General features: G+C 60.2%; 1 protein-coding gene across 3 annotated transcripts in view; it reads left to right on the forward strand.

The window, feature by feature from the left end:
• The window catches only part of Tesc (tescalcin), a 36,054-nt gene that overhangs the window by 18,713 nt on the left and 4,903 nt on the right, over window positions 1–12,438 (forward strand). For 2 of the 3 annotated variants that reach the window (XM_027949188.2, XM_027949187.2), the window contains exons 3-6: window positions 6,791–6,871; window positions 9,710–9,849; window positions 11,154–11,215; window positions 11,301–11,408. In XM_027949188.2, coding sequence (XP_027804989.1) covers window positions 6,791–6,871; window positions 9,710–9,849; window positions 11,154–11,215; window positions 11,301–11,408 — 391 coding nt within the window. The remainder of the gene's footprint in view (window positions 1–6,790; window positions 6,872–9,709; window positions 9,850–11,153; window positions 11,216–11,300; window positions 11,409–12,438) is intronic. The other variant, XM_027949189.2, reaches the window with a different exon arrangement.

The raw sequence follows: 12,438 nt of genomic DNA on the forward strand, positions 1-12,438 counted from the left end.
GAGCCCGGATGCTGGTGGTGGCTTGGTTCTTGTGGTCTTGACTTATCCAAAGTCGAGGGCAACCAGGACCAGCACCCTCAGGGCCACTCACCTGCCTGCTATTCCCACTCACCCCCAGGAGGGAGAGCCTGAGCCAAGTGTAAGCTACCCGGCCTCTCATTGGCTCTCATGGGATCACGTGTCTGAGTCTGAGCCAATCACCGTGACCAGGAGCTGGACATGCAAATTAGGCGTCGTTGTCCCCCCCACCCCCCCACCCCCCGCCAAGCTGTGAAGGCCTGGGTCTGGCTGGTGAGAAGCTTGAGGGCTTGAGGGATGGAGAGGCAAACCCCAGGTTTGGGAAGCAAATCCCTAGTTGAATCCTTCCTGCCATTGGCTGTGTGGCTTTGGGCCAGTGGCCTGTTTCCCTGAGTCTTCTTGTGGAGTGCAAAGTGGGCATGCCGGTCCTCCCCTTTGGAGCTGATGCCTGCAGATGATGGAGACCCGGCTGGGTCCTTCCGCTGCACCCTGTGGAGGAGGGTGCAGAGTGGGGCTGAGCGCTGTGGGCAGGAGCAGGCCTGGAGAGGGAGGCCACTCGGGGTTTTGGTTCCAGTGTCTATATTGCCTCGCAGCCCAGCATGGGCTTTGGGAGAATCTTGGAAGAGTGCGCCCCATGCCAACTCGAGTGCCTGTGCAAATCACCTGGTAGGCTGCTGCGATACAGGCTTTGGCCGGGCGCGGTGGCGCACACCTGTCATCCCAGCGGCTGGGGAGGCTGAGGCAGGAGGATCACGAGTTCAAAGTCAGCCTCGGCAAAAGTGAGGCCCTAAGCACCTCAGTGAGATCCTGTCTCTAAATGAAATACAAAATAGGGCTGGGGATGCAGCTCAGTGGTCCAGTGCCCCTGAGTTCAATCCCTGGTACCAAAAAAAATTAAAAAAAAAAAATGATACAGGCTTTGCCTGGGCAGGTCTGGGGTGGGCTTTGGAATTGCGTTTCTAACTATCACTGCAAATGCTCAGCACCAAGGACAGCGCACAGTAGGTCTTCCTCCGTGGGACAGCTGCCAACTCCTCTTAAGTGACTCTGCACCGCCTCTGTGTTGACACTGACTGATTCTCTCTCTTCCCACTCCTCACCAGCAGGACAGGGGCTCAGGTGAACCCGTGGCCCTCCCCACCCTCCCCAGATTGCCTATTTGTAATAGGATATTTTGGGGACCTGACCCAAGTTCAAACTTGAAATTCACCCATGTCTCAAACACAACTTATGTGCATAAGTGAATTTCATCTCTTAACTTTGTGTGAAACTCGGTCTCATGGTGTGGTATTGTCCAGTTGCTGGTCATGTCACCAAGTCCCAGATTTCAGATTTTCTAATCAAGGATGCTCAAACCTGTGAAAAGAGCCCAGGCAAAGAGGATCTGGGGTCAACGCATGAGAACTGCCCACAGGTGAGGCTGCTGTTCTTTGAGCTTGACCTGGGTGTGGGGCAGAGGGGCGTGTCCCTTGGGTCCTGCACAGCCCCACAGGAAGCTGTAGGAACACTTGCTCTCTCCGGGTGGCAGGCGGGAAGTAGGGCTCTGAGACAGGATTGAGAGTTCAAAGCCAGTCTCAGCAAAAGTGAGCCTCTTGGTCACACAGCTTCTAAGTGGAGGAGCCAGATTTTCATCTTAACCTGCCATTTTCTACCCATGTCCTGTCTGGACCCCTCTGTCTCAAAAATCATCTCAGAACTTCTGGGGGCAGGTTGACCCTGAAGCATTTACTGCCCCGCTTCAGGACCCCACTTTTAGGTATACCCTCTTTTGGGGAGGGAAGCACCTGGGATTGAACCCAGGGCCTCACACATCCTAACCAAGTGGGGTTTGGGAGCAGGTGTGGGAAGGGAATCTGGAGGAGTGGGGTGGTGGGATGGGGTGCAGAGGTGTCCCCGGAGCAGCTCCCCGGGTCTTGGCTTACAGGCGGCACTCACTCACGTGTGCCATGTCCAGAGATCCTCTCCCCAAGGTGTGGGATGCTGACACTGTCCCTGCTCCCCGACGAGCAGGCGCCCAGGGCCTTCTGTGGGAGGTTCTAGGGCAGATCTCCTGGTAGAGGGGAAGGGGTGCAGAGGGTAGGCAGAGCCGGCGAGAGCTAGCATAGAGCAAGGCTGTTAGGTGTCATGGTGTGATAGAGGAAGGGGCAGAAAGGGTGCCACCCTTGGGACCGTGGTGGGGACAGGGGACCTCAGGATGGGCAGTCAGGGAGGGCTCCTCAGAGGAGGCCGCATCTGGGCTGATACCAGGGGGAGGGAGGAGCTTCTGGGTGCGAAGGCCAGGAGGACCCAACTTCCCTAGCTTGAGGGTGGGAGATGGAACAGTGGGGACAGGTCACCCAATGTTGTATGGCTGGACAGCTTCCTGTTGTCCTTGAGCTAAAATACTCATGACTCGAAACCCCACCTGCACATTAACCGCCAGAGTTGCGCCTCCAGCAAGACAGACCCCACACTCCTGCAGCAACCCCACCTGCCTCATGTCCCAAGCGAGCCCCTCATCAGCCCTCCCAGCTGTCCCTGTCTGTCCCCAGACCTCACCCTTCCAGCGGCTGAATCTCCTGAGTCTCCCCTGGTGTCCCTCTTGGGCTCACCCCTGCTTCTGCGGGCTCAGCAGACACTGCGGCTCCTCCCTCCAGGAGCCCGTGCTTGCTGTCCCCCCACTTCTCCCTGTGCACCCCCAGACTGCCATCGTCTCTTGCAGCAGACCCCCGAATCCTGCTCTCTGGTCCCCCTGTGTCCTCAGGTGATGGGCTGGGCCTTGCCTGGGTGCCCACCTGCTAGATGAGATGCCGTCCCTGCCTTGGAGAGCGGGGGGCCTCAGATTCCCACGGGGGAACATCAGACAGCGCAGGGCAGGGACTTGGAGCTGGGCGGGGGAGGACGGATGGCCTTGCTGGATGGGGAGCCCTGGGCCTGCAGAGAGCGGGGGCTGAGAATCTGGGGCCTCGCTGGGGGCTTGGCTTGCAGCCTCCGTGGGGTTAAGCCGGACTCGGGGCCCAATGTGCAGGGACGGTTGCAGCTGCGCTGGCCCCAGCGGCCTCTGGACACCAGCCCACATCGCGGCTCCAGAGGGGCCAGCAGCCTTCACTGGTGATTTTAATCTCGTTTCCCCCTGGGCCAGATGCCTGTCCCGCCTGTCCCTGATTCTCAGGGAGCAGATGCCACTCTCCTCCCGCCCCCTCTCTTTTTGTGCTGGGGATGGAACCCAAGACTTGGCACCTATGGGCAAGAGCTCTACCACCGAGCCACAACCCCGATCCCGTCTCTTCCACTTTAAGTTAAAATGCACAGCCCAAGGGAAGGAAGTGGCCAGGGGAGGAAGCGGCCTGGAGGGTGAGAGCAGGCAGAGGACAGAGCCCTCGCGCTGGCTGTGTGACTGCAGGTTAGTCACTTTGCTTCTCTGGGCCTCGCCACGTTGCTGTGGGTGTGTGGACGCGTGGTTAAACCTCACAGCGACTGGCACAGCCTGGCGTGGCAAGAGCACTTCAGGGCTTGAGCTTCCCAGAGGAGGTGTGGGTCCCCAGGGCCCTCGTGGGCCAACCCCATGATCTGATGTCCCCTGGGGCAGCGCTGGTGGACGCTGGTCGCTGTAAGTTGTCTCTGGTCCCAGCCTGGGCTCCGAGGAGAGGCAGAGCACAGTCCCCTGGCAGGACACCTCCGCCTGGCCAGTTCAACCTGCCCAGAGGGCACCTGGGGGCGGGTGGGGAGGAGGGGAGGACAGGCTGGCACCGGGGTCGATGGCACTGAAAGCCTTTCCCAGGCCCCGGGCTCTGGGCTGCTGGTGGGTCAGAGGCTGGCAGGTGTCGGGTGTCCCTGACAGAGACCTTGCAGCCCCATAACCACTGAAGCTAGGGAACAGCACCTCCCTCCCTCCTTCCCACTGCTCTCCTCCCTGGGCCTGGACAGCTCGTCCCGGGGAAGGAGCTGGGCCTGGCACTGGACACCCAGGGTCCCCTCCACAGGCACTTGTATTCCCTGGCCTGAAAACTGCCATCTGTGGTGCACTCAGTATACAGCAGGTGCTAAGTGTGTCACTAAATTGGTCACATGAGCTGCACACAGACCGTGTGAGACTCCTGTTTCCAGAGGAGGAGACTGTGGCTCAGAGAGGCAGAGTCGCTTGACCAGGGTAGCAGAGCAGTGCGCGGCCCAGGCGGATGCCAGGAGCTGGGCTCTGGGCCTCTCCATCAGGCCCCAGCAGGAGAGCCGGAGGCTCTGGGTGCCCTGGGCCGCCTGCTCGCAGGGTGGCTTTGTCCTGTTCCCCCCAGTTCCCTCTCCTGCTCTGCAGGTCCATTTCTCAGTCAGGGATGGGGACTTTGAGAAATGCAGGGCAGGGTGGCATGGGGGTCCTGCATGGCCGTCCCTTGTGACACTCCAACCCCAGCTGGCTGAGCTGGACAGGTCATGGAACCTCTCTGTGCCACACCTGTTAGGTCAGGGACCACAGAGCCACCATGAGGCACTTCCGGGTAGAGGGGGCCTGGGCAGGTCACTTGCACAGGGAACACGAGCTGTCGCTGTCCGTCAACCATTCGTGACTTTGTGGACTGATTGTCTCCCCTGTTAACCTCGGCTTGTTCCTCTCCAGGGCCTGGCCTGTCTGCCCCGTGTCCTGTGGTCCCCTCCAGCCAACTGGAAGGTGGGAGGGCAGCACCCTGTCCTAGCACATGGGGACCTGATGTGCCCAGAGAAGAGTACCCGGGAGGGACTCTCGTGGCGGGGACTGCCCAGCAGAGCGTTCCCAGCCCAGGCCCCCTGTGCTCCCCGGTCACTGCCCCTGGGAGCTGGCCTCACCCTGACTGCTAGCTGTGGGGTTCCTGGGCACGCTCTGTGCCCTGGTGTGAATGGATTCCTAGCTCAGGGCTCCTTCTGTGAGAGTTCAGGGAGGTTTGTAAATAGTGTCATGGAGATTTAATGTAGATATTGAACAATTCGTCTGTTTAAAGTCTGAGATCGAGTTTAGAACCTCTTATAAAAGACACCCCAGAGCCATTCACCATCACCTGGCCCCCGGAAGCCAGTGCTGTGCTTCCCGTCTCCGGATTCACCTCTTCTGGGCATTTTAGACGATTAACGTCATGTGTGTGGCCTGCGTGTCTCTCCTTTACTTAGCAGGATCTTTCTGGGGTTCGTGGGGTAGCCATCCTCTGTGGTGGGCTTGGTTTGGTCTGGAGATGGGGGTCTTGCTAAGTTGCCCAGTCTGGCCTCGAACATGTGATCCTCCAGCCTCAGCCTCCCGAGTAGCAGGGACTACAGGTGGACACTCCCACGCCTGGCTTACTTCGTCCCTTTTTATGGTCCCCAAATTTCCATTATTTTTTTATGACTGCCTAACATCCCGACACTCTGGGCCAACTGCTCTGAGTGCCTCCTCCCTCGGAATGGGCTCCTGCACTGACGCGGTCTCCAGAGTTTGGCCATTTGCCACCAGCAAGCCCAGCCACGAGGGAAGGACAAGCAGCCTCTTGGGGATGAGGAAAACTGAGGGGATCCAGGAGGCAGCCTGGTCCTGCTCACGCCTGTGTCTGCCTAGCCTCGGGCCCCCCGTGAGGGGCGGGCAGCGTGGGCTGAGCCATGTGCTTGGGGCATGGCTCATACCTCGCCCAGCACGAGTCTGCCCAGGGTTGGAGTCCCAAGGCTCACAACTGTCTTCCCACCTCCCCGGCTGTGCGTGTCACCTTGTTCTTCAGGAGCAGCATCCTGTGCCCTAGGTCCCTCCTGAGGTCACTGTCCATGGGCATCCAGAGTCCAGGCAAGAGGTGAACAGGAAGCAGCTTCCAAGAACAGGGAAGGAGGACAGGCAGGTGAAGGGTATAGCGGTGCCTGAGCCCCAGCCTGGGGGAGCCGTGCCCGCTCCAGGGCACCCTCACTGGAAACGCACGCTCCCTGCCCCAAGCCCACAGGTGGTGGTTTTGAAAAACAGCTTTACTGAAATCAAATTCACCTGCCACGTAGCTCACCCATTAAAATGCAGGATTCAGAGGGGTTTAGTGAGAGTCGTGCATCAGGCACCACCATCAAGCCCAGGACATGTATGTCACCCCAAGAAGAAGCCAAATTTTTTCAGATGTCACTTTCCATCCTCCAACCCCAGCCCCTGGCAACCCTGTTCTGTGTCATGGACTAGCCTGCTCTGGACACTTTATCTAAGTACAGTCAGGGCATATGTGACCATTTGTGACTGGCTTCTTTCACTTGCCATCATGTCTTTGAGGCTCCTCTGGGAGGTAGCAGGAATCGTTGCCCCTTAGGGCTGAGTCGTAGTCCTCTGAATGGACATACCACAGTCTGCCCTTTCACCAGCCCGCAGACATCTGGATCCTCTCTCCTCTGGCTACTGTGAGTGATGTTGCTGTGAAGTACAGGTGTTCAGTTCTCCTGGGCTCATACCTAGGCATGTGGTGCTGGGTCATGTGGTGACTGTTGGCTCTTGAGGAACTCAGACTATTTCCCAAAGCTCCCAGCCAGCATCCTGCTGCTCAGAGCCCAGAGCAGGCAAAGTAGGGGTTCCCTTCCTGGGGCCTGAGGACAGGCATCCAGAATGGGGTACACACCCTTTGTGTCTGCACGAATGTCCAGTCTCTCTCAGATTCTCAAGTCTCCAGGTGGGCGGAGGGGACGTGAGGCCTATTTCAACCCTCTCTTAACTCTGAGCTCTTCCTCGCGAGGCCTGCTGGGGATGGGGCCGTGCAGCTGGGCACATGAGGGTGACACCGGCTGACGTGTGCTTTCTTCTTGTTCTTTCCCTGGCGTTTCTCCTCTTGGAAACCAGCAAGGAGAACTTCAACAACGTCCCTGACCTGGAGCTCAACCCGATCCGATCCAAAATCATCCGTGCCTTCTTTGACAACAGGTGGGCTCTCTCCCCTCAAAGGACAGATGGAGGGTCACCTTGTCCTTTGTGACTTGTGGCACCTGTGTGCTCAGAGCAGCCTCGTGAACCAACACAGATTGTGGGGCTATGTTGAATTGGGCGTCCGATGGTTCTAGATTCATAGCTGGGCCACTCTGGGCAGCTTACTGGGTCTCTCTGGGTGTTCTATGTTAGTCATCTCTGGTGTGTAACAAATGGCTCAAACTTGGTAGTTTTTTTTTTCCTTTCCTTTGTGGTACTGGGGGTGGGACACAGGGCCTCAGGCATGCTAAGTCCAGAGTCCCATCCGCAGCCCCAACTTGGTGTTTCTCTCTCATCATTTCTGTGGTCAGGGATCCAGCTGCAAATGAGCCCAGGCTCTTATGAACTTAGCCAAGGCGTCAGCTGGGGTGAAGTTACACCTGGGGGAGGCTGTGCTGCCAGCTTCCTTCCTGTGGCCGCTGGGAGGCATCTTGGGGGCCTCACAGATGGCAGCTGGCTTCCTCCAGAGTGACATGCCCAAATGAGGGGTCCCAAGGTGGAAGCCCCACAGTTTGTGACTCATCTCTGAAGACACGTCGCCTGACTATTGCTGTGACTGCACTAGAAGTGAGCCACCAGGCCACCCCGCAGCTGAGGCGGTGAGGCCCCTGATGTCCAGTCCACGTGGGCCTCTGGTTTGGGGACCTAGGGTTGAAGGCTGGGTAGGAGGACGGGAAAGCGGGCACCTGGCAGGAGCGTGTGAGTGTGTGTGCGTGTGCCCGGCGTTCACACAGGGGTGTGTGTGCACGGCCGCGAAGGCTCAGATGCGCACCTGAGCAGGTGAACTTGGCCCGGGCCTGAGGACACGCCTCTGCAGCAGGACAGGGAGGCTGGTGCGTCTGCGCAGCACTGCGGAAGCTAAGGCGAGCCAAGTGGTCGTGGAGATGAGCCCAGGGAGACGGCCCGCGACTGTGAGCCTGGGCGGAGTGTGGCCAGGCAGGTCGGGGCATGGGGGACCTCCTGGAGGGCGAGACGCAGCTTGTCCTGATCAGACGGCGCTTCCCAGGCTTTTTACTTTCCTGGGCTTTTTACTGCTCTTGAGCAAAACCTGGCCCAAGGCCACGTGGCTCTCAGCAGTGGACTCAGAATTGAGTGGGTCACGTTCCCCCACTAAATACAAATGTGTCCCCGGGTACAGGTGGCACAGAAGTGGGGGGAAAGGTGGTTGTGCAGGGAATGGAGAGAGACCCAGGGGTGGGGGCGGGACGCAGGGCAGGTTCCAGAGTTGACATGGGAGCTAGACCTGGAAGGAGGGCGGCCCAGCGGGCAGTTGTAGGCCATCTCCCCTGCCCCCTCCCGGACGCGAGCAGCAACGGGTCAGCACCTGTAAGGTTCTGAACACGGGGAGGGGCCTCAGTGTCCCTCTGCGACCCGGCGTCCATTCTTCACCTCCCTGGAACACGACTGGAGGAACGTCCAGGGTTTTCAGGGGTCTCAGTCCTTTCGAGGTGAGGCAGGACAACGTGGCAGAGGAGTGTGGTGGAGGGAAGCCGCTCACACGGTGATCAGGAGGCAGAGAGCCCGGGTGGCCACTTCGGCCAAGCGGTTAGGGCGTGGGGGGACGCAGCCAGGCTGGTACCTCCCTCTGGCCAGAGGACAAGAGGGCACACCCTTGGGACAAGGACTCCTCACTCAGAGGGTGGGAAGTTCTGCAGAGCTGACCGAGGGCCACTGTGGGCAGTGTGGACTGAAGGATAGAGGGGGGACGTCAGTCCATCAGGCAATGTTAAGGGTCCAGAGGTGGACATCGAACCCAGCGGCCATGTCCAGGGAGGACGTCAGGCAGGGGCCAGCTCTTGGGGGCTCTGGGGAGGAAGCGATCCAGGAAGGGGTGCTAGGGGCCAGCCCAGGCAGCAACTGGGGGTCACTAAGAACTGGGGGGGTGACGGGGTTCGGTTTGCATTTTGTGAAGCCCATTCTGGCTGCACCAGGAGCTGAGCGAGGGGTGAGGCCAGGAAAGGCCGCGTGTGGGCGGCCAGTGGCAGGAGTTGAGGGGAGGCCGGGTCTGGAGCCGTGGGGGGCTCACCATGCACCTTCCCTACGGAGTCACCATCAGATGACCCCAGGGACCTTTGGGGCTGCTCACAGCTTTCAGGATACTGAGGTTTTGAACCGGTGGCCGAGTACAGGGGCTGGCGAGCTCTCTGTGGAGGACGCGGGCCCGGGGCGGGGAGGGTCCGAGGCTCTGCAGGCCATGGAGCCCTGCTGCTCTCCTGCCATCTGGACGGTGCGTCCCAACAGGGTCGTGTCTTATGAATGCTGACATTTAATCTTTGGGTCGTTCTCACTTGTCAGGAAATATCATTTTGAATTTATTTTATTTTTTTTTTTACAAAATTTGTTTTCTTTTAGCCATTTAAAACCAAGAAAATGCCCCTTACCAGACAGGCCGTACAAAAATAAGTGACATACAAAATGAGTGACAGGCCCCGTTGGGCCCTCAGGCTCTAGTTGCTGACCCCTTAGATAAAGGGAAGGGTGGGTTGGGCGAGTCAGTGGGTGGCTTGGTGCCTCAGTTTCCCCACCTCCTGGTGCCCACCACAGTCCCCCGGGCGTCCCTCCCTGGTGGCCCTCCTCCACGGCTCTCGGTGTCCGCCCCTTCCCAGCCCCGTGGATGGTGAGCTCTGGCAGGTGCTGGGCTTTGGACTCCTGGGCCCCCGGGGACCCCACGGACCAGGTTCTCGGGATACAGAACCAGATGGGACAGTGTCGAGGGCCAAGTTCTGAGGAGATGTGGCCGTGGAAGGACGAGGTCCCGTCTGTAACTGGATAACCCCCCCACCTCGTGTCCCGCAGGAACCTGCGCAAGGGGCCCAGCGGCCTGGCCGACGAGATCAACTTCGAGGACTTCCTGACCATCATGTCCTACTTCCGGCCCATCGACACCACCCTGGGCGAGGAGCAGGTGGAGCTGTCTCGGAAAGAGAAGCTGAGATGTGCGTCCCCGAGGCCCCCGGCTGCCACCTCTTCAAATCCCTGCGGCAGGAGGGTGGGCCATGCGTGGAAGGGAGGGAGCGCTCGTGTCCTTGTGTGGCCAGTCCCTAAAAGGGCAGGTTGTGCGTGTCCCTCTTCCCAAGTCACATCCGGCGGTCTCGTGGTAAACGGCCCAGCAGTTGGTGGCTTTCTGGGACTTGAAGGAGCCACGGGTTTCGATTCAGCCACTCCAGTCAGTGGCTCAATGGCCCTTGAGCTCAAACCTGGACATGGAGGTGCCGTTTACAGACACATGTGGCACCAAGGACTCGGAGCCCCTAGTGCAAGGGTGACGCTCCCCCGGCAGGGTCTGCAGAAGGCCAGCCTGCGTCCTGGAGGAGCCACCAATGTCCCCTGACTCCAGGGGACGTGTGCTCCTGGCCAGCCAGAGGGCAGGGTCCAAGCCATGGCCTGAGTCACATCTCCTTTGTCCTCGGTGGACTTTCCCATGACTCCAACATCCCTGTCCACCACAACCCGGGCTCAGTCTCGCCATCAGGAAAATGTCAACAGGGGCCTTGGCTGTGTTTAGCACTGGCGTGGGCACAAGGGGCTGGTGGGATCGCTGGGCTGATGTCCGGGGCCTCCTGGGCCGCTCTGACCAGGCGGGCACCTGCGTCCACCCAGCTTTCCACTTGCCCTGCAGGCTGGGTGGGGGGCCCCAGGGGCTGTGGAGTCAGGTGGACACAGATCCAAACCTAAGGTTTGGCCACCTGAGCTTGGACCGGCCTCAGCAGCTGTCTGTGGATGGGTCTCTGGCAGCCCTGACCCCCAGGCTTGGGGACCAGGGGTGGTGGAGAGCTCTGCTCAGGCCTGGCCTCTGGTCGATGCTGGATGAGTGGCCAGCACAGAGCAGCTGGGGAGCTCAGGGCTGAGCGAGGGGTGGTGGGGAGCGGCCACCTCCTTTAGCTCCTCACCTCTGCTGGGCCACAGGCCACAGGATGCTGGTGTCCGTAAAGAGGGAAATAGAGATGCTGCTGCCCCTGCTGCCCCTGGGGGCCAGCTCTGCCTTCTTCAGCCTCGCAAGACCCCGAGGGAGACACTGTTTTCCCACTTCACAGATGGGGAAACTGAGGCTCAGAGAAGTTAAGTCACTTGCCCGAGGTCAAGGCACCCCACTGGGCAGTGGTCAGTCGGCCCCCTGGCCTGTGCTCTTGACCCCTAAGGTTTTGGCCTGAGGTTTCATGGGTGACTGGGTGCGGTGTAGCTCTCAGAGAGCGGGCGGGGCCAGGTTCTCCTAACTGAGCCCTCCCCTGGCTGCCCCCAGTTCTGTTCCACATGTACGACTCGGACAGCGACGGCCGCATCACCCTGGAAGAATATCGAAATGTAAAGTATGCTCTTCTGCCCTGCCCGGCTCCCTGCCCCTCCACCTGGGTGGGGGCCCCAGGTCACCGCCTCTGCCCACCTGCAGGTGGTGGAGGAGCTGCTCTCTGGAAACCCCCACATCGAGAAGGAGTCGGCCCGCTCCATCGCCGACGGGGCCATGATGGAGGCAGCCAGCGTGTGCGTGGGGCAGATGGTGAGCGCCCTGGGGGCCCAGCCCCGTCCCTCCCACCAAGGGCCGCTCTCCCTGGGGTCCGCGGACGCGTCACTGGGTGTGGTGCGGCAGGAAGGCCTGGCCTTGAACAGCTCCCAGGCCCCTCCGGCTTTCCCTGACCCCTAGGAGACTTCAGGTCCCAACCCCTGGGGGGGTGTGCAACACAGGGGTGCAGAGATCACGTCCTCACGGCTTGGGGTCCAGCAGATCCCACTGCGGCCTTCCCGCCCAAGGCCGCCTGAGGGCTGGCACTCGCAGGGCCCCCGGCCGTCAGCCCTGCTTTGTGTGGTCTCTGGCCTTTAGGCAGGGTCGGCAGGGGCTGTCCCTTGGGCTGGGAGCGACCTGGTCTGGGGTCAGACCAAAGGGCTGAAGGGGGCCCAGTGGGTCAGTGAAGCAGAGGGGCCGGTCCTCCCTGAACTTCTCGTTGGCCCCATTCCACTGGGAAACCCGAGGCTCAGCGCAGGGAGAACCCGGCAGAGCCCGCGCCCTTTTCTGAGCAGGATGGACCCTCTTGCAGGGCTGGGTACAGCCACCAGCCGGTAGCCGTGGCCCCAAGCCCCAGAGGGCTGCGCAGGCAGTCAGGTGACATCCCGATGGGTGCAGTGGGTGGCGCTGATGTTCTCGCCTCTTGGCACCGCGGGGCTGTGTCTGGACACCTTGATGCTGTGTCGGCCCAGCCTGGGCGCAGGGGGTTTCCTGCTCTTTGTGGCGAGTTCCCCGGCCAGCTGCTGGGCCAGCCCCAGGGCGCAGGGCGGTCATCTCACGGCCTGAGTTTCATCTGTCTGCTTCTCGGCCCAGAGGGAGCCCTGGCCTTGGTGAAGCCACCCACTCAGCAAATCAGCCGCTGCAGGAAGGCTGCGACCTGGGGCAAGCGGGATCCCCGCAGGCTGAGGAGCCAAATTCCCACTTGATTTAATTACATTCTCCTTCAAATCGCTCCTGCCCCACTCCAGCTTCAATTGGCGACAGTTTTCTTAATTTGGGGAAGTGAAATTGCTGGCAGCTGGCATCT

This window comes from Marmota flaviventris, chromosome 1, assembly GCF_047511675.1.
Source record: "Marmota flaviventris isolate mMarFla1 chromosome 1, mMarFla1.hap1, whole genome shotgun sequence".
In the NCBI taxonomy this organism is placed as follows: Eukaryota; Metazoa; Chordata; class Mammalia; order Rodentia; family Sciuridae; genus Marmota; species Marmota flaviventris.